The sequence below is a fragment of the Delphinapterus leucas genome, chromosome 3 (assembly GCF_059928025.1).
Source record: "Delphinapterus leucas isolate spDelLeu-1000000601 "Yukka" chromosome 3, BTC_Dleu_Yukka2, whole genome shotgun sequence".
NCBI classification, from domain to species: Eukaryota; Metazoa; Chordata; class Mammalia; order Artiodactyla; family Monodontidae; genus Delphinapterus; species Delphinapterus leucas.
In genome coordinates, this window is record NC_143131.1 from 126,812,828 (window position 1) to 126,835,420 (window position 22,593).

The following is a 22,593-nucleotide window of genomic DNA, read 5'->3' on the forward strand; positions in this document are numbered from 1 at the left end:
TCAATACTGATAGATATAACCCCCACAAAACAAAAGCTCTTTGGGGGTCTTCAATAATTGTTAAAAGTGTAAAGGAATTCTGAGGCCAGAAAGTTTCAGAGCCACTGGTTAGAGAGATAAATGGCCACTGCATCCTATAGCCTTGACACTCGTAAATGATAGCACGGCAGCGTCATGGATTTTCAAACATGAACCATGGCTGCAGGCCACGAGAGAGAGAGAGAGAGAGAGAGAGAGAGAGAGAGAGAATGCCACTGGAACAATATGTTACTCATTTTCTAATTCCCCCAAGTGGCCAGACTGGCACATAATTAGAGTGAATCAGGACATATTTTGGAATACAGTTAACTGACTTTTGGTGTGTCTGTTGGTGCCAGAGAGGTTTGTGTTTCCATTTGAAAAGATTTCCTCCAAAACAGATAAAACTTGGCTGAAATGATTTTAAATGATTTCCTACTTCAAAGAGAGAGCTCTGTCCCTCCAGAACCCTCGCCCAGTGGCACCACAGGAGCTCCGGCCCTGGAGGGAGCAGGGCCTCGAGGCCCCTCACGTGGGCTCTGGAGTGAGGCCTGGAGGTGTACAACACAGCAGCTCCAGGAATCACGCAAACTTAAGATCAGCCTGGCTCCTCCTCTTTCAAGCTGTGCAACTGTCCCACAGCTTCCCTCAGCCTCAAAGTCATCTCCTAGAAAACAGGTGTCCCAGTAGGACCTATTCACAGGCGTGTAGGGGGGATGAGATGAAATATGGTGTGGAAAGCCCCTACCTCAGAGCCCAGAGGCAGAGAGAGCCCACGAGGTGGTAGCTGTCAGTATCAGCCTTGAGCTCATTTCCAACAAATTTGAGGTGATGTTGGAAATGGCACAGAGAGATTATGACATCACATTTTTCCAACAAGTACCACTCTCTGTACATAAAATTTCTATTTTTTAAAGAAGTCCTAGTGTGGTCATCTCTCCATTCCCTCTCTCATCTAACATACACAGAGCACCCACTCTGAGCAGGCCCCATACTAGATGCTAAGAAAGCTGAGATTCATAGTACCGTTCACACTTGACAGAGCCTCACGGCCTCTCCCTCTTCCTGAGGGAGACAGATATTCACATCTCACAGCACAGATCAGCATGGCAGATACTATAATGACAGTAATCATAGCTGACTTGCAGTAAGATTTACTATGTTCGGAGCAAGGCAGTTTCCACACATGGCAATATTAATCCTCACAGCAACCCTATGAGGCGGTGCTGTTATTTCATCCCCTTACAGAGAGGGAAACTGAGTCATAGGTTAAGTAACTTGCCAAAGGTCCACAGCTGATGAATAATGGAGCCTGAACGTGAACCCAGGGAATCTGGCTCCAGGACTGATTCTCTTATGCACCATGTTACAGCCCCTCTTACACATCCAGACCTGTAGCTGCAAGTCAGAGTCTCACCATTTCCTCAGGGGGGCCCTGGTGGGGAGAAGCACGTGGAGTTGAGAGTCAAGAGACTGGGGCTTAAATCTTGGCTCTTCCGCTTGTCTGTGTAACTTCAAGCAAGTTACTTATCTTCTCTGAACCTCGGTTTCTTCACCTAAAAAATGGGCATGATCATCGGACCAATCTCAAAACTTGATAGGATCCTATAAAATACTGCAAAGCGATCTAGTGCCATGGTTTAAAGTATAGAGTGAGGGAACCAGATTCAGTTGAAGCTTTGCTGGCTGTGTGGCGCTGGAGAAGTTGTTTAAACTCTCTGAGCCGTAGCTGTATCCTCCATATAATGGAGATAATAAAATGTACGCTATGAGATTTAAATAAGACAATAAGTATGAAAGGACTTAGCACAGCTCGCAATACTTATTCAACACACGTCAGCTCATATTATTAGGCACAAGTGATTGGCAAGTTGCAAAGGAGGACAATACTACTACTGTAAAGAAGTTGGTCTTCAGCTCTAAGGCAAACCAAGTCCCAAGATACTGCTTTGGGACAGGGAGACATTGATGACATCATGGTCTCGGCATGCTCCAGTCGTTTTAAAGGACTCTGTGCTCTAAGATTTTGCAGCTCTGTGTGGTCTCAGACCAGCATCATCAGTTTTAGCTGGGAGCTTGTCAGCAATGCAGAATCTCAGGCCCCATACCAGACCTCCTGAGTCAGAATCTGCATTTTGACAAGGTCCCCTGGTAATTCCTATATACACTTAAGTTTGAGAAACACTGGTGTAGCATGGAAAAAAGAAGAGCAACAAGAGTTTTTGGCCAGGGGTGGGAAGGGTTAATGTTTAGTTTGGCTCCTGTCAAGCCACCGGAAACAGAAGGTTCCAGAGATTGAAGGGTATGGACTGATGGGACAGGAAGGCTTCCTTCCTGCCTTGTGTCCTGGACAGCCAGGGCTCCTGCCTGGGACCTGCACTGACCCTTGAGCTGCAGTGAGGAAGGACCCCTAGGCCTGCAAAGCAGAGGGCAGGCTGGGACAAAGAGAGGGCTAAGTGCCTCCGCTCAGGCTACCTGGGAATTTCGGTCCTCAGGCCAAGCCCAGAATGAGGTCTGAGGCAGAGTGGGGAGGCCGGAAAAACGTCACAGTTAACTGAGCAGAGCTCTCCCCAGGGAGGCTGGTGGCCAGCGCTGGGACAGCTGTGTGAGGGCCTCTGAGGTCTCCCTGTTGCCCTGGGCCCCGTCCTCTGGCCCCTGCTTCCCTGGGTCCCGGAGGGTGGGGGCGGGCCCAGATCCTGGACATAGAGCCATGACCATGCTCCATGGGCCTTCCTCCTCAGTGCTGGAGCAGCTGCTCCCCGAGCTCACAGGGCTGCTCAGCCTCCTGGACCATGAGTACCTCAGCGACACCACCCTGGAGAAGAAGATGGCTGTGGCCTCCATCCTGCAGAGCCTGCAGCCCCTCCCAGGTCAGCCATCAGCACTCCGCACAGAGCTCCTCCAGAGCCCTCAGTAACTCCCCATGGCCTGCTGGCAGGAGGAAGCCTAAACTGCACAGCATGGCATTCACCTCTCTTCATGGTTTAGCCAGCGTCCCCATCCACTCCAGCCCTTCTCCACCACAGCCCTGACTGTGCTCTTTGTCCTCCTCCATCCCCAGCCCTCTACAAACTCACACAACACACATGCCACACACACTCGTGTACACACTACTACCACACTCACACACACAAAACATGCTCTCACGTAGACCTGACATAGTAACAAACACACATCACACACAACACACCCCACACGCTCTCTCACATGCAACACACTCACATACTCATCACATACACGTCACACACTCCTACCCTCAGATGCACACTCACACACGCCCTCATGTTTATAAGCTGCGTACCTGCCCCCACCTCTACTCACGCCTCTCCCTCTACTCCCCGCAGCCTCTCTGCCTCGCTGTGTGCTCAGCAGCAAAGCCCCCTCGTCTGCTCCAGCCTTTTCCCCAACCTCAGGTGAGCCCAGGAAATGATATGTGTGCATCAAGAGCTCAGGAAACTCTCATGAGCTGCACCGTGTCCCGCAGGGTTGAAGGGGTCTGAGTGACATGGGGGAAGTCACCACTGGGTGACACTGAGCCTCACTTCCCAGCGACAAAAGGGGTCGATGTCGTCGGCCGCCCTCACAGGACTGTTGGAGGATGAGAGGGGCAGCAGTTTGCCAACTGTCCCCAAAGCAGCCCCTCTACTCTGTTCTCTATACTGGGCTCTGGGCATCCTTTCACTTGGAGAAGGAGATCCTCAATAACAATGTAAAAAGGGAAACAAAGTTTGAAAGCAGGGAAATGATTTAGGCTATGCACATGCTTCGCAACCTGAGTGCTGTGTCCTGTGTGGGACAGAAGTCCAAGTGGGCAGGGTGAGCTGGCCGTCCTCAGCATCAGCAGCGGTCCCGGGCCCCCCCCTCCTCACTGAGGGCCTGCTCTCCTCCTTCCTCACAGCCAAAGAAGTCTCCTACCTGTATGTGAACACAGCGGACCTCCATTCCGGGCCCAGCTTTGTGGAGTCCCTCTTTGAAGAATTTGGTAAGCAGCCCTCTCCTGACCTCCGCCGGAAGCCATCCTTTCCCCCACGTGCGTGTCCACTGCCCCAGTCTCTGGAACGGTCCCCGGATTGGGCGGGAAAATACCTGCATCTGGGCCTGGCTCTAACATTACAACACTGAGTCACTTTGGGAAAGTCCCTTTGCCTTTCTGGGCCCTGCCAGGTCTGAAAATCTAGACAAATCCGTACAGTTATGGGAAATCATCCCTGAGAGTTGAGGAAAGGTAGGGATGAATGCGCAGTCCAAAGAAGGCTGGCACATAGGGCGTCGTCTCGTCTGCTGCTGACATCCATCTTAGTAGCTACCTGGTCTGTGAGTTGAGTGGTCCCACAGCTCAGCAGTAAATGGAGCTGTGAGGACTAGCAGAGGCGCCAAGGGTGTGGGAGCAGCTGAGCAGTGCTGCGTGCAGGGTGTGTGTGATCCCGGATCTATCCTGAGGGAAGACAGCACTGTTCAACACAGGGAGAAAGCTATGGGTCAGATGAGAGGACTTACAGACTGACAGACTTTGGGAAAACACTATGCTTTCATTACATAACCCTTGAAAGTTTCCAAAGCACTGTACCAAACAGTATTATCCCATTCGATCCTCTCGATAACACTGGGAGCTAGACAAGGCAGGGACCATTGTGACCACTTTACAGATAAGAGGGATGAAGTCGCTTGACCAGGGTCACTAATGGAGGAGGTGGTAGAGCTTCCTGACCCCAAATCTAGCCCTCTTCTCACTCTGCCATGTTCATCCTCCACTTTCTCTGTCCCAATGGCCTGACCCTTCATAGACTGTGACCTGAGCGACCTTCGAGACATGACAGAGGACGACAGGGAGTCCTGCAAAGAAGCCACCCCTGAGCCAGCCAAGAGCCCACCTCTGAGACACGTAAGTTCTTACACTCTCAGGCCCTCTGTTCCTCTGGAGGAGGTAAGGGAAGCTCTCCCTGCTAATGCTGGGGACCCTCCTGGGGGTCTCTCTCTTCAGTGTGGTGGTCAAGGGCAGAAAAAGCACTGTGAGAACATTTCAATGACTCATGACATGCTCACTGTGCCCGTGCCAAGCAGGGATAATGCGGTAAACTGACCTGTCCCTTCAGGCCCAAAGGACGTCCCCACCCCAACCTCCGATTTCAGTACCACAGGAAGAGTAATGGGGAAAGCTCTGGGTCACAAGATGGGTGGCCTCTGCCCTCCTCCCTTCTGCTGTGTGGCATATCACTTCCTGTTTCTGAGCCTGAGTTTTCCAGCTACAAAAATGAAGGTCTGGATCATATCTAGGGCTCCTACCCTTTGGTGCCATGGAATTAGGACAAGGGGCCCAAATCACATCAAACATTGTCTGTCAACTGCATAATTCACTATCATCATCACCATAAATGGTACCAATTGTTGACCACTCATTACGTCCTTTCATATTCAGAGACTGCATCCTGCCTTCTAGGAGCTCCCTGTCCCCCAGCCTCTTCCCTGTCACTCTGCCTGCTCCCCTCTGCTCTCCTGGCCTTCTGGGTTTCACACACCTCCTTTGTCCTCCTTCAGGCAGCCGACTTGCCTCCACCGCTCCCCAAAAGGCCTCCACCTGAGGAATACTATGAGGAGGCCCTTCCCCTGGGGCCTGGCAAGTCCCCCGAGTATATCAGCTCCCACAGTAAGTTCTTGTCACTGAGGGCTGGGGCGTGCGGAGGAGAAGGCTCATCTCCTGAAGCTCCTGTGTGTCCTGCTGGGGCTGCAGCTCCAAGCCTGGCACCATTCAGCCATGCCCCACCTACTGAGGAGGAGCTACCAGAGCACCTGGCTTCTCCAGTGACAGCCTGGGTGGGCCAGTAGGCATGGCCTGGGGGTTAGGGGCTTGGGTTCTAGTCCCAGTTCTATGTGACCTTGGACAACCCCCTTCCCCTCTCTGGGCCTCTATTCCCCTACCCTTAAAATAAGAAAGAGGGGCTAGATACACACATATAAATGCACTAGGACGGAAGTCCACAGACGAGTGCTACTGGCTTGAGTATAGGGACTTAACATTACATACAAGAAACTCTATTATGGTTTTTGGATGACGCAGCATGTGTAGTTGAACCTAGAAGATGTTTGTGTGTTGTTATTCCTATCATTCAGCAGCACAGTGGAATATTCTCCAACCACCAAAAAATACATAAGATAGGTCTGTCTGTGCTGATCAGAAATGAATCCCAAGATATATATTGGAAAAAAATCAAAGAGAATACTGCATATAACAAGATCACATTTGTTTTTAAATAGGGTACTCACACGCACATGCATTTAACAGTTTTTCTAGGCTATGCAAGAAACTCTTAACAGTATTTTCCTATAGGAAATGAATAGAAATCTGGGTGAAAGGGAACGTATTTTCCCCTTCATACTCTTCTGTACTGATTGTGCTTTTCACCATGTTGTGGTAAATACACATAACATAAAATTGACCACTCCAACCATTTTAGAGTGTCCAGTCAGTGGCATTTAGTGCATTCACAGTGCTGTGCAGCCATCACCACTATCTAGTTCCCAAACATTTTCACCACTCCAGAAGGAAACCCCATACCCAATAAGCAGTCACTTTCTGTTCCTCTCTCAGCCAATCTGTTTTCTGTCTCTATGGATTTGCCTAATCTGAATATTTCATTTAAATAGAATCACACAATATGTGGCCTTTTATGTCTGGATTATTTTATTTAGCATAGTGTTTTCAAGGTTCATCCATGTCATTGCATGTATCAGTACTTCCTTTTTATGGACAAATAATATTCCATAGTATGGATATACCACATTTTGTTTATCATCTGTCAGCTGATGGACATTTGGGTGTTTCCACCTTTAGGCTATTATGGTATATTATTTTTATGATTAATAAACTAGTTCCAACAAAACTACTGAAATGGTGGGGTTGGACCAGGTGATCAATGCCCCTCCTTCAGCCTTGATAGTCTTGGGTCTATGTCACTGCCAGCAGCTGTTTATGTGAAGCAGGTGACTTTATTTTATCCACTTGAGGACGGGGAAGAAGGAGGGGATGAAGTGCTGCTGGGCCCTGAATCCCAGGACCAGCCCCTCAGCTGAGCGAGGCTCCTCCCAGTCCCCAGAGAGCTCAGATGGGGCAGAGAAGCTGCCTCCTGGAGCAGCAGGGATCCTGGGGCAGGAGGGTAGGGAGTGCCTCAGGAAAGGCCAGGGACCTTATCCAGGGAGAGGGCACCAAGCCCGACAGGAAATATCCTTCCTCTCGCACAGGGTCCAGCCTACCAGGTGGCCAAGTGCTATGACCCTGGTGCTCCCTCCCTCTTCCCCCTTGCACCTCCTCCTTCCCCACCCCCACCTCTGGCCTGAGCACCCCCAGGCCACCTCACAGGGATGTCACTAGCATCTGAGACCTCAGAATGCCTCCTGGGAAAAGCAAGCTCTGAGCCTCACTTGGGAGATATAATTGGGTGTCCCAGTCACTGGGAATTTGAGTGCTGCCGTCCTCAAGAAACAGATGGACAGCATGGGCTGAGAGCCCAGAGCAGCGGTCTGAGGAACAGGTGGTGTGAGAGCAAGTTGGTCTGAAAGGAGGAAGGCTTCCTGGAGGAGAGGATGTGCACCTGTCCCCCGAGCTGGCAAACCTCAGTTCGGATCCAGGCTCTATCACTAGCAAAATGTGTGGCCTCAGTTTCTTCATCTGTGAAGTGGGTCTGATACCCACCTCCCTGCATTGTGGGAATCAAAAGAGATGATAAATATAATGATATCTAGTATTTGCCTAGGATGTTCTGTGTGCCAGGCATTGTGCTGAGAGTTCATATGCATCATATCACTAATCCAAGGTCAGAACTGTTCATGTCGATTTATAGGTAAAGAATCTGAAACGCAGAGAAACTGTTTTCTTTCCAAGGTCACTCAGTAAATGATGGAGATAGATTTGAACTCAGATCTGATTAACCCCAAAGCACATGCCCTTAATCCACTGAGCTTCAAAGTATGCTCCAGAGACCATCTGTATGAAAATAATCTTGTTTTTAAAAAGTCTGATTCCTTGGAGTTCCATATATTTTCTCTTTTTACATATGTTTAGAACTATGCTATTAAATAGTTTTTTTCCTTAGTGCAGATTCCTCAGCTCAGCCCACATCAGTGAATCCGAATCTCTGGGGATACAGTCCAGGGATCTGCATTTTAAAAAGACCCCCAGTGAATGTAAATTGGTGCAGCCACTATGGAAAAAATATGGAGGTTCCTCAAAAAACTAAAAATAGAGTTACCATATGATCTAGCAATCCCACTCTTGGGCATATATCTGGAGAAAACTCTGATGCGAAAAGATAACACGTACCCCCAATGTTCATAGCAGTACTATTTACAATAGCCAAGACATAGAAGCAACCTAAACGTCCATCAACGGATGAATGGGTAATGAAGATGTGAGATACAGAGATAGACAGACAGATAGATAGATCTGTATATATACACACAATGAAATATTAGCCATAAAAAGAATGAAATAATGCCATTTGCAGCAACGTGGATGGACCTAGAGATTAACATACTAAGTGAAGTCAGAGAAAGACAAATACCATATGATTTCACTTATATGTGGAATCTAAAATATGATACAAATGAACTTATTTACAAAACAGATACAGACTCAGACATAGAAAACAAACCTATGGTTACCAAAGGGGAAAGGTGGGGGGGGGATAAATTAGGAGTTTGGGATTAACAGATACAAGCTACTATATACAAAATAGACAACCAGCAAGGCCCTACTGTATAGCATAGGGAACTATAATCAATATCTTGTAATAAACTATAATGGAAAAGAAAAATAAATAAATAAAAAGACCCCCAGTAATTGTGATACAGAATACCATTTGGGATAACCTCACTCCTATACTGCACTGATTCCCATGAATGGGAAAGTCAAAGTTCAGCATCGGCAGCTGTTGTGTTGTTGTATGTATTCACCATTTTATGTGTTATTATTATCCCCTCTAGCCCAGTTCCTCCTCTGTAGTCACAGAAATTTAGAAGGAGAGGAGGGCGTGGATGTATTAAGAAGTGAGCGGAGGGGCTGAAGTGGAAGAAGATGAGACAAAGGCAGAATAGAAAGGGGGTCTGGGCCCAGGTGCTGGGACACCACTCCCTGCAATGCAGGGACCAGAACTGTGACTGAGACACACACCCACACACACCAATGCTCTGGGGTCAGAGGAGAGGGGCTGACCACTCTCTGCCTGGGAAGGTCAAAGGAAAGATCTTCGAGCTGGGTTTTAGAGGGTGAGGAATGCTCTAGCAGTTGCTAAGAGGGCACAGAGAATAGCATGAACATAAGCCTGGAAGTGTGACAGGGCCCAGCAAGGCAGTTCTTGGTGACAGGAGCACAGGGGGCAGGTGTGGAGCTAGAGCAGATGAGATGCTGAGACGAGGCCCCACACCCTGGCCGGGGAGTGATGACAAGAAGCTCTACTCCCTCTTCCCTCCCTCTTCCCTGAGGAGGGCATGGTGTCCACGATCTTCCCCAGCCCTGGCGCCTGGAGTCTGCCTGCATTTCTCCAAGTACTGCTCTTTCTGCCAACCCCACAGACGACTGCAGCCCAGCCCACTCGATTGTGGACAGCTACTACGAGGATGCAGACAGCAGCTACCCCGCGACCAGGATGAATGGGGAGCTGAAGAACTCTTGTAAGTACCAGGTGGATGTTCAGTCCAATTCCGTCCTCACGAAGAGCAGGCCTTGACCTGACCTTGGCATGCCCGTGCCTACCACCCCGTCACCTCCCTGGGGTCGCCACGGAGGCCTCAAAGCCCTTGTTCTCAGAGACCCTGGAAATCAGTGGGAAGACTGCTGGCATGGGAGTCAGGAGCCCCAGACCAAGCCCTTGCCCTGACTCTTGGTGACTGACCTTAGGTGAGTGATTTATTCTCTCTGAGCCTCCAGATTCCTCTGTATAAAATGGGGACTTGCTGGGTGCCATGAAAATGACCTGAGACTGGATGCAAAGATGATGGGTAAAGACAAAAGCTGATGTTTACTGAGCCCTCACTGAGTGCCAGACACTTGGCTAAACACTCTGTATTTGTTGCTGTTCACAATAGCCCAGTGAGGTAGGTATTATTCATTATTATTGATGAGGAAACTGAAGCTCTGAGAGATGAAGTCACTGAGATCACAAAGCAAGTAGTAAATCTGTAAGACACAGTGCCCATGCGGGGGCTTAGTCATTACCAACATCACACCTCACACCTACCCCTTCACAGCCCCGGGGCCCCAGAGCAGGGATGCCTGCAGAGGGGTAAGAAGGTGCCCCCCCCCCACCCGGTGACGGCACAGGGACGGGTCCTTTCCCGTGGCTCCTGCAGACAATGACTCTGACGCCATGAGCAGCTCCTATGAGTCCTATGATGAGGAGGAGGAGGAAGGGAAAGGGCCGCAGCCCACACACCACTGGCCTTCAGAGGAGGCCTCCATGCACCTGGTGAGGGACTGCAGGATATGTGCCTTCCTGCTGCGGAAAAAGCGCTTCGGGCAGTGGGCCAAGCAGCTGACCGTCATCAAGGAGGACCGGCTCCTGGTGAGTGGCCACAGACGAGTGCCTCTCGGCCTCACGTGGACTTGCATGTGCCTGTGCGTGTGTCTGTGTATCTGTGTGCATTCAGGCATGTCTGCCTCGGTTCCTCTAGGTTTGCTTTGTGCACAGAGGCTCAAAGCCCGGTGCTTCTGCGGTCAGGGCTCTCCCGCCCGAGAAGAATTAAAAAACAAAACAAAACCTGAAGACCTGATAAAGACTTTATCAAGTTTTGTTTTGCCAGACATGAATTTTTTATCACTTTAAAACAATGTTTATCATTTTTCATTATGCAAGTAAATGTATTTATTTATAAAGCCAGAAGAAAATAAAATGAAAAATGATTTTTTAAAAAGAACCCACCTAACCCTGTTGACCAACAGCTAACCACAGTTAGATTTTGATGTATAAACTTCCACCCTCATTTCCATACATCTGTCTTTTCTAAAACTCAGCCCATGTAATACTTGTTATTATATAACTTGCTTTTTTAAACTTTTTTTTTAATTCACCATCTCTCATCACTAGCATTTCATAAAAGAAATGTACCTTTACTTCCAAAGTATAAGGATGGACATAATTTCAGGAAAAAAAAAAATGAGATAGGTTGTTTACCTATTGGCAAGTCTTACCGAACATACATACATTTGAAACATGACCTTTTCTCACGCTGCAGCAGTGAAAAGCTCATCCCAGGCCAGAACCAGGCCAAGAATCATGACTTACTTCTTTCCACACCTTATGCCTTCTATCTTTTTCTTGACTTAGTGTACTGCCTAGGACCTCCAGTACAATGTAAATAGAAGTGGTGAGAGCAGGCATTCTTGTCTCAATCCAGATCTCGAAGGAAAGTTCAATAATTCACCATCAAAGCTGATGTTTGCCATGGGTTTTTTGTAGGTGTTCCTTATTATCACATTAAGCAAGTTCTCCTCTAAGAGTCTGCTAAGAGTTTATGGTACAAATGGGTGCAGAATTTTTTTTTTTTTTTTTTTCGGTGTGTGGGCTTCTCACTGTTGTGGCCTCTCCCGTTGCGGAGCACAGGCTCCGGATGCGCAGGCTCAGCGACCATGACTCACGGGCCTAGCTGCTCCGCAGCATGTGGGATCTTCCCGGACCGGGGCATGAACCCGTGTCCCCTGCATCGGCAGGCGGCTCTCAACCACTGCGCCACCAGGGAAGCCCGGGTGCAGAATTTTATCAAATATTTTTTCTGCTTCTATTAGGATATATGATTTTTCTCCTTTTTTCTGTTAATATGATGAATTATACAGTTAGTTTTTGAATGATAACCCACTCTTGCACTCCTAGAATAAACCCCACTTGGTCTCTATGCAATACATTTTTATGTGTGTCTGGATTCTATATGCTAATATTTTGTTTTAGTTTTTACAACTATGTTACGAGAGAGATTAGCCTATGATTTCCTTTTTTGTAATGTCATTGTCAGGTGCTGGTATCAAGGTAATGTTAGCCTGATAATAAGAATTGGGAAGTGAGAATCATTATTGATAAACTATTGACTTCCCAAGCCCAACCCTCCATCTCTGCTAGAATTCTCTCCCCCACATTTCTGTCATGTAGCCCATTAATAGCAGGGAGCTGGCTTCCTCCCAAGACAGCCTGTTTCTTCTCTGGTTCTTTAGACTAAAACGGTCTTCCTAGTATTGTGCTAAAATCTGCCTCTTCCTAAATAGGTAGTTGTGACCCCTGGGACCACTCAGTGGCCCTTGAGATCTGGAGATTGCCCAAAGATGCCCCTCCCAGGCTTCTCCTCTCTGTGGTGAACAGCCCCTGTCTTCATGCAGTGCCCACAGCTAGACTGGGTGGGGAGGTCTCTGTGGGGTAGGTTGAGTTTCCCTGTCTCCTCCCTCTACTCTCCGCTCCAGGAGGCCCTAACCCCTTCTATTCCTGTCCAGTGTTACAAAAGCTCCAAGGACCGGCAGCCACATCTGAGGCTAGCGCTGGATGTCTGCAACGTCATCTACGTGCCCAAGGACAGCCGGCACAAGAGGCACGAGCTGCGCTTCTCCCAGGGGGCTACCGAAGTCCTGGTGCTGGCACTGCAGAGCCGGGAGCAGGCCGAGGAGTGGCTGAAGGTACAGGGGGGCTGTGCCTTCACCTACCCCCACTCCCTCCTTCCTTCCTCTCTTCCCCGGACCCAGCCCTCAATGGAGTGGGCCCCTGTCACTGGAAGAACAGGCCTTGCTCAGGGGAGAGGGGGTCAGTGCCCTTCACATAAAGCTAGGGCTTTATGTGGAAATGGGCTTCGGACATCTCCAGGAGACAGACCTCAGGCTGGAGACCTGTGTTCCTTCTAGTTATCTGAATCCCCTTTCTAACACGCCTACTGTGGGTCTATCCTACCTGCAACGTACATCTCCAGGAATGAGGAGCTTAATACCTACAAAGGAAGTTGATTTTATCATTAGACAAGCTAATCCTTTTTCTTCTTTTAATAAAGGAGAAATTCTTTCTTACCTTAGGTGAAACGTGCATACTTATCACATCCACCTATGACCCAGCCTCTGCATCTTGCAGCTACACAACAATTTGAGTTACCATGTACTGAGCACTTACTTTGTGCCATGCATTGTGCTAAGAGCTTTATACACATGACTTCATTTACTATTCACAGTGGGACTAATATTGTTCCCATTTTACAGATGAGGAAACTGAGGCACAAAGAGCTTCTGTGACTCACCCAAGGTCAACCACCAAGTGGTTCGGGCAAGAATTAGAAGCAAATAAGGAAACCTACTCCAAAGGTGACAGGCAGGGTGGCATACTGATGACAAGGGAGGACTTGGGTGCCACACAGACTTGAGTTCAAGTCCCAGACCTAAGTGGCATTTACTGGCTGTGTGATCTTCTGCAAAGGACTTTGCTTCCCTGTGCCTCAGTTTCTTCCTCTATAAAATGGTTCTTGTAAGGATTCTAGAGAGTACTTCATATAGGGCCTGCCAGGCAGTAAGTCCTGAGTAACTGCCAGTGACTACTCTGCAGTGATGGTGAAGCCCTCACCCCCAGGCCCTTACAGCAGCTCTCCCCTCCTCTGATCTTCCTGCTGGAACAAAGAAACCAAACCCCTCCTTCCCTCCCTCCCCATCCTCCCTTCCTTCCTGTGATAACCAGCTCTCCCACTGGGATGTTTACTGTTTCTCATTACTGCCTTTGTCTCAGGAGGGGAAGGAAGAGAGAGAACCTGCATGCTGGGGTGGGGGTGGGGGAGAGTGCTCTGTCCTCAAGGGGCTGGTTGGGTCAGAAGAAGCAGCCCTAGACCTAGAGTTAAGAGGCCTGCCTTGGCACGCCAGTTAGCCCAGAGGATAGGGCAGGCAGCCATGGCTTCGCCTCTCAGAGCCTCATCATCCTAATCTGTAATTTGGGGATCAAGGTGGCCCTGCCCCACAAGGCTGCTGTGGGGATACAATGGGATAATCCACGCAAAGCCACCTGACAGATGAGCAGCAAGTGGTCCGTTATCGTTTCATGGTCTGGATGCTTGTGCTGCATGGCCTCAGGTGAATGCCTTGGAGTCTCAGTTTCCACATCTTTGAAATGGAGAGAATAACCCTGGCTGCCCTGCAGGTTGTTGTAAAGTTCCAACATGTCACAGAAGCGAGTCCTCATGCCTGTGCAGGGCATCCTGGTTCACATGGCCCTTCACACCCATCATCTCACTGGTCCTCACACACCCAAGGACGTAATAAGCAGAGGACCACTAATATCCCCATGTTACAGATGGGGAAACTAAGGCCCAGAGAGGGGAAATGGCTTTCCCAAGGCCACGCAACTAATTAGTAATGGCACCAGGTCTAAAAGCCAAGCCTCTGGGCCCAATTCAAGGGACAGACAAAGGAGAAAGCCTGTTCAGATCCTGACGTGCCCCACAAATGGGGCAGGAGGCCACATCAACCCATCTCTTCCACCCAGTGATCCCAGCTGCTCTGCCTGATGGTCCTGACCAACAGACCCCATTCTTGCTTTTGCCTCCACAGAGTCCCTGCCCACCTGCTCACAGATGTGTGTCCTCTCCACAGGTCATCCGAGAGGTCAGCAAGTCCGTTGGGGGTGCTGAGGGGGCAGATGTGCCCAGATCCCCAGTCCTCCTGTGCAAGGTGGACCTGGACAAGGTACCTCTGTCTTCTCAAGGTTCCCTCTGGGCCAGGCAGTGGGGATTCCGCACGGGCTCTGCCCCAGGGGACTCGCAGGCTGGTGGTAAAGCCAGGCATTGACAGTAGGCATTCAATAAATGTCTACTGAATTCATGAATGAATGAATGCCTGTGTCCAAGGTGCAGTACAAGCCTGAAGAGGGAGTGACTACCCTGCCAGGACAGGAAGAGGTCACGTTGGAACTGAGCCATGCAAACTAAATTGAAATTAGTCAGAGAAGGAGTGTGCCCCACTGGCACATAAGTGAAACAGTTGTTTCATAGTCTGTCAGGCCAATGGCAAACATATGCTGATGCCTATGCTTCACCAGGTGCTGTGGGTGATCAAGGGACTCCACCCCAAATCCTAAGGGGAGAGTTAAGACTCCCATACAGGGCTTCCCTGGTGGCACAGTGGTTGAGAGTCCGCCTGCCGATGCAGGGGACACGGGTTCGTGCCCCGGTCCGGGAAGATCCCACATGCCACGGAGCGTTGGGCCCGTGAGCCATGGCTGCTGAGCCTGCGCATCCGGAGCCTGTGCTCTGAAACGGGAGAGGCCACAACAGTGAGAGGCCCGCGTACCGCAAAAAAAAAAAAAAAAAAAAGACTCCCATACATGGGTCTCACATGACATAATAAAGGCTAGCATTATAGAAAATATGACTGTGTGGCCAGGACCGTCCTAAATGCTTTACGTGCATTACCTAATTTAATTTCTACAGCAACTCTGATAAACTACATTTTCAGAAGAGGAAGCCAAGGCACAGAGAGGTTTGCCCAAAGTCACATATAGTTAATAAGGAACAGAGCTAACTGATTTACACACCGCCAGCCTGCCTCTCAAGGGGAGCTTCCTGAGCTCCACTGGACGAGTAGTTAGCATCTGCCGTGCATTGGGTACTGTGCTAGGCACTGGGTGCAGTCCTAACAGTAACAGACACACCCCCTGCCCTCCCAGCAAGGGGTTCAGACATGAATCCAATCACATAGACTTAGAAATGCCAAGCTGTGTAAGCGCCAGGGAGGAAAAGTACCAGGTACCCTGGGAGCACATGACAGGGGCTGATCTTGTCTCAGGGTCAAGAAAGGCTTTCCTGAGGGAGCACAATTCAGAGAAGGGTGAAAAATTAGTGAGGAGGGGGAGGGAAAAGGCATTCCAAGCAGGGAGAACAGGCCCTGGAGCAGGAAGAAGCATGGACGGAAAGAGGCCAGTGTGGATGGGTTCAGAGAGAAGGGGAACGTGTCAACTCTATTCGACTGTCCTGGAAAGCCGTAGTGAGGGGAAAAGGGCTCATGCTGGCTGGAGGGGCAAGAGGCGTTAGGGAGGTTGGGCACCTATGTTGAGCCTTAAAGAATGGGCAAGACTCTGCCCCACTGGGGCAGAGGTGGACCAAGGGACAGGGGCTGCAAGGGAAGGGAGCAGCAGAAGCAAAGGTGGGGTCAGCAGAGTCATTAGGAGAGGAATGGTGGAGGGCTCACTCGGCCTTTGCCATTAGTGGAGGCTGAAGGAAAGCAGTGTTGAGGATGTGCGTGTGTGTGTATGAGTGTGAAAGAGTGTGTGTGTGTGAAAGAGTGTGTGTGTGAGTGTGAAAGAGAGAGTGTGTGTGTACACACACCTGCAGCTGCAGGCGGTGGTGCATTTCAGAGGGTGGGTAGAGGGGAGGAAGAGGCAAGCCTGTAGAGATGGGCTCTCCTGTGGCTGAGTGTACGGGGGAGGGTAGCTAAAATGTTTAGCGTGGTATTGTTGGAGAAGAGTGGGAGTGAGGACGTGGTATAGGTGGCTCTGTCTCTCCATGGACTCCTGTGATTGAGGTGTCATCATCAAGTCAATTCCAAAGTGCTCACAGTGTTTCTTTGTATTTGCTTTCTATCTTGATGAAAAACTTACAATCTGTACACCATCACAGAATAGAACCATAACTTCTGTCTCACAATTTACAGGGGTGATTCTTTATACTTGACAGTTCTAACCAATTTCTGACAGTTGCCAGTTTTCCAGCCTTTGGAAATTGGGGGGAGTACATGGCCTCTCTTATCTCCCCCTGCTTTCTAGTACTATGCTTACAGCAAAGCATCCCTGAGCCTGGTCTGGGGTATCCTAGGCAGGAAAGGTTTAGGGGCTTCAGAGCTCTGTAAGTCCACCTTTTTAAGTGGATGGGTGTCATTTTAGTCTTGTCCTGAGTCTGGCTGGCATAATTTAGCTTCTTAAAGTGAGATGGCCGCATACCACACAGGTGTTAGAAATGATACAGTCTGTTGGCCTCACAGTTTCACTTGGGCCCGTTCCCTGGTACCTCACAGCAGCCCACTGAAAGGGTTGTAATTCAAGTGAGAAGCCTTGGGGAGATGAAAGGATTTTCCCACATTCCCACAGCTAAGTAGAGACTTCATTTCTTCCAAGATCCATCTGACTACTCTGCACCACTCCCTAATAGGAATGAATGAATGACTGGTCCAGAGTTGGCATAATGAGTAAAAATTAATGTTGGCTGACAATGAAGTTGTTACCATGCTGTGTATGTGCGTCTTACCATCCTCTCACCCAAGCTAGAATTGTAATGGACTCCTTTCTCATCACCACTCACATTTACTGGTCACCAAGTCCTGTCATAACTATTTTGAAAATGCCAACTCATGTCTTTTTCTCCATCCTCACTGTCGCTTGGTTCATCCCCCTATCAAGTCTCAGCTTGCCCAGGATGACACTCTAAGTGCCTCTTTTGCTTCCAGTCTTGCCCCCCTCTTATCCACCCCCATGATGCCGCTGGGGGCAGCTTCCAAAACCAACTCCATTAGTGTCCCGCTTAAATACCTTCTCAGCTCCCCATCTACCAAATGTAGTCCAAACTCCTAGGACATTAATCTCACTCCGTTATATTGAATTCCTCACTCCCCAAATAGACTGTGAGTAACTGGAAGACACAACCATCCTAAGTCATCGTTGTCCTCCTCGTACCAGTACGGTATCAAGCACATGACAGTTGCTGACAAATATTTGTTAGCTAATCCTCATGTACAGGGGTCAGGGGGAGACTGAACCAACAAAGGAGAACTTTCTAAGTGTGCCCTCTGATAGGGGGCTGTCTGTGTCCCTCCCCAGAGGCTGTCCCAAGAGAAGCAGACCTCGGATTCCGACAGCATGGGCCTGAGCGACAACTGTTCCACCCTTGGCCGCGAACACGGTAGGAGCCTCTGGGGGCTCAGGCGGGAAAATGCTAGAGCTGGGAGAGGCCTGCCACAAGCACACAGTGCAGAGCAGGTCCTGACCACTCTGGAGACCTAGGTGATGTGACCTGGCCTATCCATACCTGGAGCTGTAGGCCAAGCCCTCTGTGCAGGCTGAAAGGTTGGGGGGAAGGGCTAGGGGCGGGTGGATCTGGGACTTGGGGCTCCCTCCCTTCCCCTAACCCACCTCCATGGCAACAGGCAAAGGGAAGAAGAGCAGCCTGTCAGAGCTGAAGGGCTCAATGAGCAGGGTTGCGGGCCGCAAGATCACCCGTATCATCAGCTTCTCTAAGAAGAAGGCACTGGCCGATGACCTGCAGACATCCTCTACCGAGGAGGAGGTTCCATGCTGTGGTGGGTACCGGGCATGGGGAGGTGAATTCAGATCCTGTTGATGAGGGCTCCTGGAGCCAAGCCAGGAGACCCTCCAGGCCTAACCTACCTCACTCCCAAGGCAGAGGACAGAATCCTCCTACTGGGAGGCTAACCCCCACTCCATCAATAATCCATGCCCTCCCATCACTTCTCCTCCATGAAGCCCTGACGCCTAACAGAAGGAAAAGCCAACTGACTCTAATTTCTATTCTCCCTGTGACCTTAGTGTCAATCACTGCCCACCTCTGGGCCTCAGCTTCCTCTACTATGAGGAGAGTATCTTACTTCCCAGTACATAATATGCCAGGTGTTTAAGTTACGGCCCAGTCTTACAAGGATATTTCTTGCTTAAAAATTTTTAAGTACTTTTCATTAGAAATGCATTCAGTGTGAGTTAAAAGGAGTTTGGAAGGAAAAAAACATATTGTCTATCTAAATGCAGTTTTCCATGTACCGGAATCCAATAGAAAATCATGTATTTTAGATAAACAGTAATATTCCGCTAACCTGGAAAGAATATTATAAAAGCACATGGCTATAAAGAAATATTTTGTAAGTGGATCAGGACATGTTATGGTAAAAAATAAGTTAAAATCTAAAACGCTGAGGGAATTCTAAACTCGTCAGCCATCAGCCTGTCCCTTACAAGTTTTATAATTCTTTATCTTGGCTAGATGTTTTTGTTCCCACATGCTGCCACCAGATGTCAGCATCACCCATTATTTTCTGTCTTCAGTAAGAGTTTTGACATTTTAGGAGGAAAGGCAAGAGGAAGAGTTGTGTCTTTTATTCACTCTGTATGGTAGTTCTGTCCTTTTCATCAAGCTTGGTATAGTCTAAAGGCTGTGCGTGTACAAATATGATTATCAGTCCCCATTTCATAGATAACAAACTGAAACTCAGAGACAGAAGAGGATGCCTGAGGTCACAGGCCACGAGTGAGCTGATCCGGGACCCAGAAGGCCTTCTTTCCAGCTAGAGGACAAGGGTTATCCAAGTGCTCTGTCCCCGGGGTGTAGACCCACGCATCCTGACTTGTATCCCCCAGGGCTGTTAGGAGGTCACACCACTGGTCTCCCCCTCCCAGGTTACCTGAATGTGCTGGTGAACCATGGCTGGAAGGAACGCTGGTGCCGCCTAAAGTGCAACACCTTGTATTTCCATAAGGACCGCACGGACCTGCGGACCCACGTGAATGCTATCACCCTCCACGGTTGTGAGGTGGCCCCAAGCTTTGGGCCCAGACACCCATTTGCCTTCAGGATCCTGCGCAACCGGCAGGAGGTCGCCATCTTGGAGGTGAGAGGAGAAAATTCAGGTGGGCCTTGGTGGTAGGAGGTGACAGGAGCTCTGGCCTGGACTTTGGCTTTTGTCCACAGTACCTTGCTACTGACATTATAGGGACTAAAGAAGAGGGAAAGTAAGCCAACTGTTGCCAAGTAACCAACAGAGTTGCTGGTTAAACTATAGAACACCCACTTAAATTTGAATTTCAGATAAACAACAAATAATTCTTTTTAATATAAGTACATCCCATATTTGGGACATACCTATACTAAAAAATGATTCACTGTTTATCTGAATCTCGAATTTAACAGAGAATTCTGCATTTTTATTTGTTAAATCTGGCAACCCTAGACCCAAGGTTTGTTTATTCTGCCTTAGAAATATAATCCCAAACCTGAAAGGTATTTAGTCTGATCTAACTCCAATCTGATTCTGGAATCCTCTCTAAAATTTACTTCCCACCAGTGACTGTTCGCCTCAGATAAACCACTGCCCTTCAAAGTAGCTTGCTCCTCCCACCAAGCAACTAAATTTTTACGAAGATTTTCTCCATATTGAGTTGCAATCCTAAGCTCTGTGAAGGCAGTGACCACACCTGTTCTGCATACTTTTGTTTTTCCAGAACCCACCATCATGTCCAGCGCATACTAAGGGCTCAATTAAGATCTGTTGAACAAATGGCTGAATGACAATGCGATTTCATTTCACCCATTCATTTTTCATACCTACCCACCAGCACCAGCCCTCCTCTCGGGGGTCACCCAGAATATGCTGACTCTCTTTTTACATGTCAGTCCTTCAGCTATTTAGAACTTAAAATATTAACTGGGAGGAAAACTTAAACAACTACCCCCTCACATTACAGATAAGAAAACTGAGGCCAGGGTAGGCATGTGCCTCATCCAAAGCTCCACAGAGGATCAATGGCCTCTAATCTTTTCCTAGAACTAAGACCCAGCCTCTTGGTCTTGTTTTCTTTGCCCAGTACCCACTGCCTGTGTCAGTTCTTAAATTTCAGGAAATATTGACTCTGTAAGTCACTTTTACTTTTGATAGTTTGAGATGGGTCTCTTATTTCTCTTCAGTTAAACAAAGAGCTTTCTGGCAAAAAGTGTGCTTTTTAAATTCAGTATTTGTGTGCTAACTTGATTTTATAATGATGCTCTTTAAATAAGAACATAAGTATATGTTTAGTTGACCAGCAACTTCTTGGAGATTTTCCTGTATACAGTACTATATATAATTGGCATTTATAATACAAGAAAAATATCTGATTGGGTTATGTGATAAATAGCCTCCTCATTTAATAAAAAGCAAATATTAAAAAAAAAATTCAGAGAACACCTGAATTTTGTTTTCATATCCAAATGGTCAGAAAGGCTCTGAGGACAGTGAGTGAGGTTATGTGTCTTAGAGAGGTAGTCAGGGAGGGCTTCTCTGAGGAGGTAGCCTTAGAGCAAAGACCTGAATAGAGGGAAGGTGGGAGCCACTTGGGTTTCTGGATGTGTGTTCTAGTCTTGCTCCTCTTGGATCCCTAAGTATTGGGTACGTAACAGATACTATATGAATATGGGTTTGGCTGAAGTGAGCAGGTAGCCAGAGGCTCTGATGGTGCCAAAGTGAACCCAGCTTGTGCCTCCTCTCCCTCAGGCAAGCTGCTCCGAGGACATGGGCCGCTGGCTCGGGCTGCTGCTGGTGGAGATGGGCTCCAAAGTCACTCCCGAAGCGCTGCATTATGACTACGTGGACGTGGAGACCTTAACCAGCATCGTCAGTGCAGGGCGCAACTCCTTCCTGTGAGGGCCGGCACCCCATGGCCCACAGCCACCCACAACCTTGCCTATCTCAGCTCCCTCTCAGAGGCGGAGTCCAGCTTTGGGAATGGGAGGGGAGGGAGGAAGGGCTGAGAAAGGCTGCTTCCTTGGAAAGTCAGAGTGGGTGCCTTCCTCTTCTAGCAGGCAGGAGTGAGCTGCTTAAAGGAGGTAGCCCAGGGTCAGGGGACACTGTGGACGGAATGAGCCAGAAAGGAGAAGCTTTTTTGTACAGTGGCCTGCGCTCTGCTCTCATGCCATGGAAACTTAGCGTCCCCATACCCTTGAGCTTCTGGGCAGGCACAGGGCTGGTGTGCAGAGTTTGGCATTAAAAGTACCATATTCAAGTCACGGCTCTATCACGACCAACAGCTTGGGCTGGTTGCTTGCCAGCCTGGATCCTCTGTTTTCTCGCTTATAAAATGGAGGTGATGAATCACCTGCTTCCTGAGTTGTTATGAGAATCCCACGGGTCCCTGCCTATAAAGCTCTTAACACATCAATGTCCTAGTGCTGCCTGGCATGGTTGCTATCACTAACTTTCTGACCTCCATTAAAAGGTGCTGCCAGAATCAAATGAGAGAATGGACAGGAAAGCACTGTAAGCTGCATAAGTATCACTGTCACCATCATCATCATCGTCCCTTGTATCTTCTAGATATGCAAGATCCTGCCAGGATCAGTGGCCTGAGCCCCGAGTCTACGATGATGTTCCTTATGAAAAGATGCAGGTACGGTCCATTGGAACTTCGGGGAACATGGCAAAAGCCACTTATTAGCTCTCCCTCACTACTCCTTTTTTCCTTTGCCTCAGAGAGATCATTCTCATTTAACCAGCAGCTAGAAGGCGGGGGAGAGGGGACCTTCTTACGACAGACCATGGCTCAGGGGAAAGAATCTCCGGAACAGGAGACTGAGCAGTGCAGTGGAAAGATCCCCTGACCAGGAAGAAGAAAGCGCTCTGCATCTATAAAGCACTGCTCCAGTCTGAGCAAGGTGTTGGACTGTCCACCCCCGTTTACTGCTCTGTGAATTGACTGATTCAGTAGTGTCTCAGGGGGATGATAACTGGGTGGCTGCCCCCAGAGGCCTTTACCTGGTGGCAACCACAGTCTAGGCTTCAGCTCCCAGGACACTCTCCTGTCTTGCTCACTAAACCAAGGAGATGCCAGCTTA

At 48.8% G+C, this 22,593-nt stretch overlaps 1 protein-coding gene across 15 annotated transcripts in view; it reads left to right on the forward strand.

The window, feature by feature from the left end:
• Positions 1-22,593, forward strand: part of AFAP1L1 (actin filament associated protein 1 like 1) — a 72,730-nt gene that overhangs the window by 22,990 nt on the left and 27,147 nt on the right. For 3 of the 15 annotated variants that reach the window (XM_089909495.1, XM_089909488.1, XM_089909496.1), the window contains 14 exons: positions 2,760-2,888; positions 3,363-3,431; positions 3,917-4,000; positions 4,803-4,900; positions 5,554-5,662; positions 9,493-9,681; positions 10,360-10,571; positions 12,485-12,664; positions 14,564-14,698; positions 17,796-17,901; positions 18,146-18,298; positions 19,407-19,618; positions 21,257-21,402; positions 22,076-22,148. In XM_089909495.1, the coding sequence (XP_089765621.1) occupies positions 2,846-2,888; positions 3,363-3,431; positions 3,917-4,000; positions 4,803-4,900; positions 5,554-5,662; positions 9,493-9,681; positions 10,360-10,571; positions 12,485-12,664; positions 14,564-14,698; positions 17,796-17,901; positions 18,146-18,298; positions 19,407-19,618; positions 21,257-21,402; positions 22,076-22,148 (1,809 nt within the window). In that variant the 5' untranslated portion in view covers positions 2,760-2,845. Of the gene's footprint in view, positions 1-2,759; positions 2,889-3,362; positions 3,432-3,916; positions 4,001-4,802; positions 4,901-5,553; positions 5,663-9,492; positions 9,682-10,359; positions 10,572-12,484; positions 12,665-14,563; positions 14,699-17,795; positions 17,902-18,145; positions 18,299-19,406; positions 19,619-21,256; positions 21,403-22,075; positions 22,149-22,593 lie in introns of those variants that run through there. The other 12 variants (XM_089909490.1, XM_089909489.1, XM_089909491.1 and 9 more) reach the window with 12 other exon arrangements.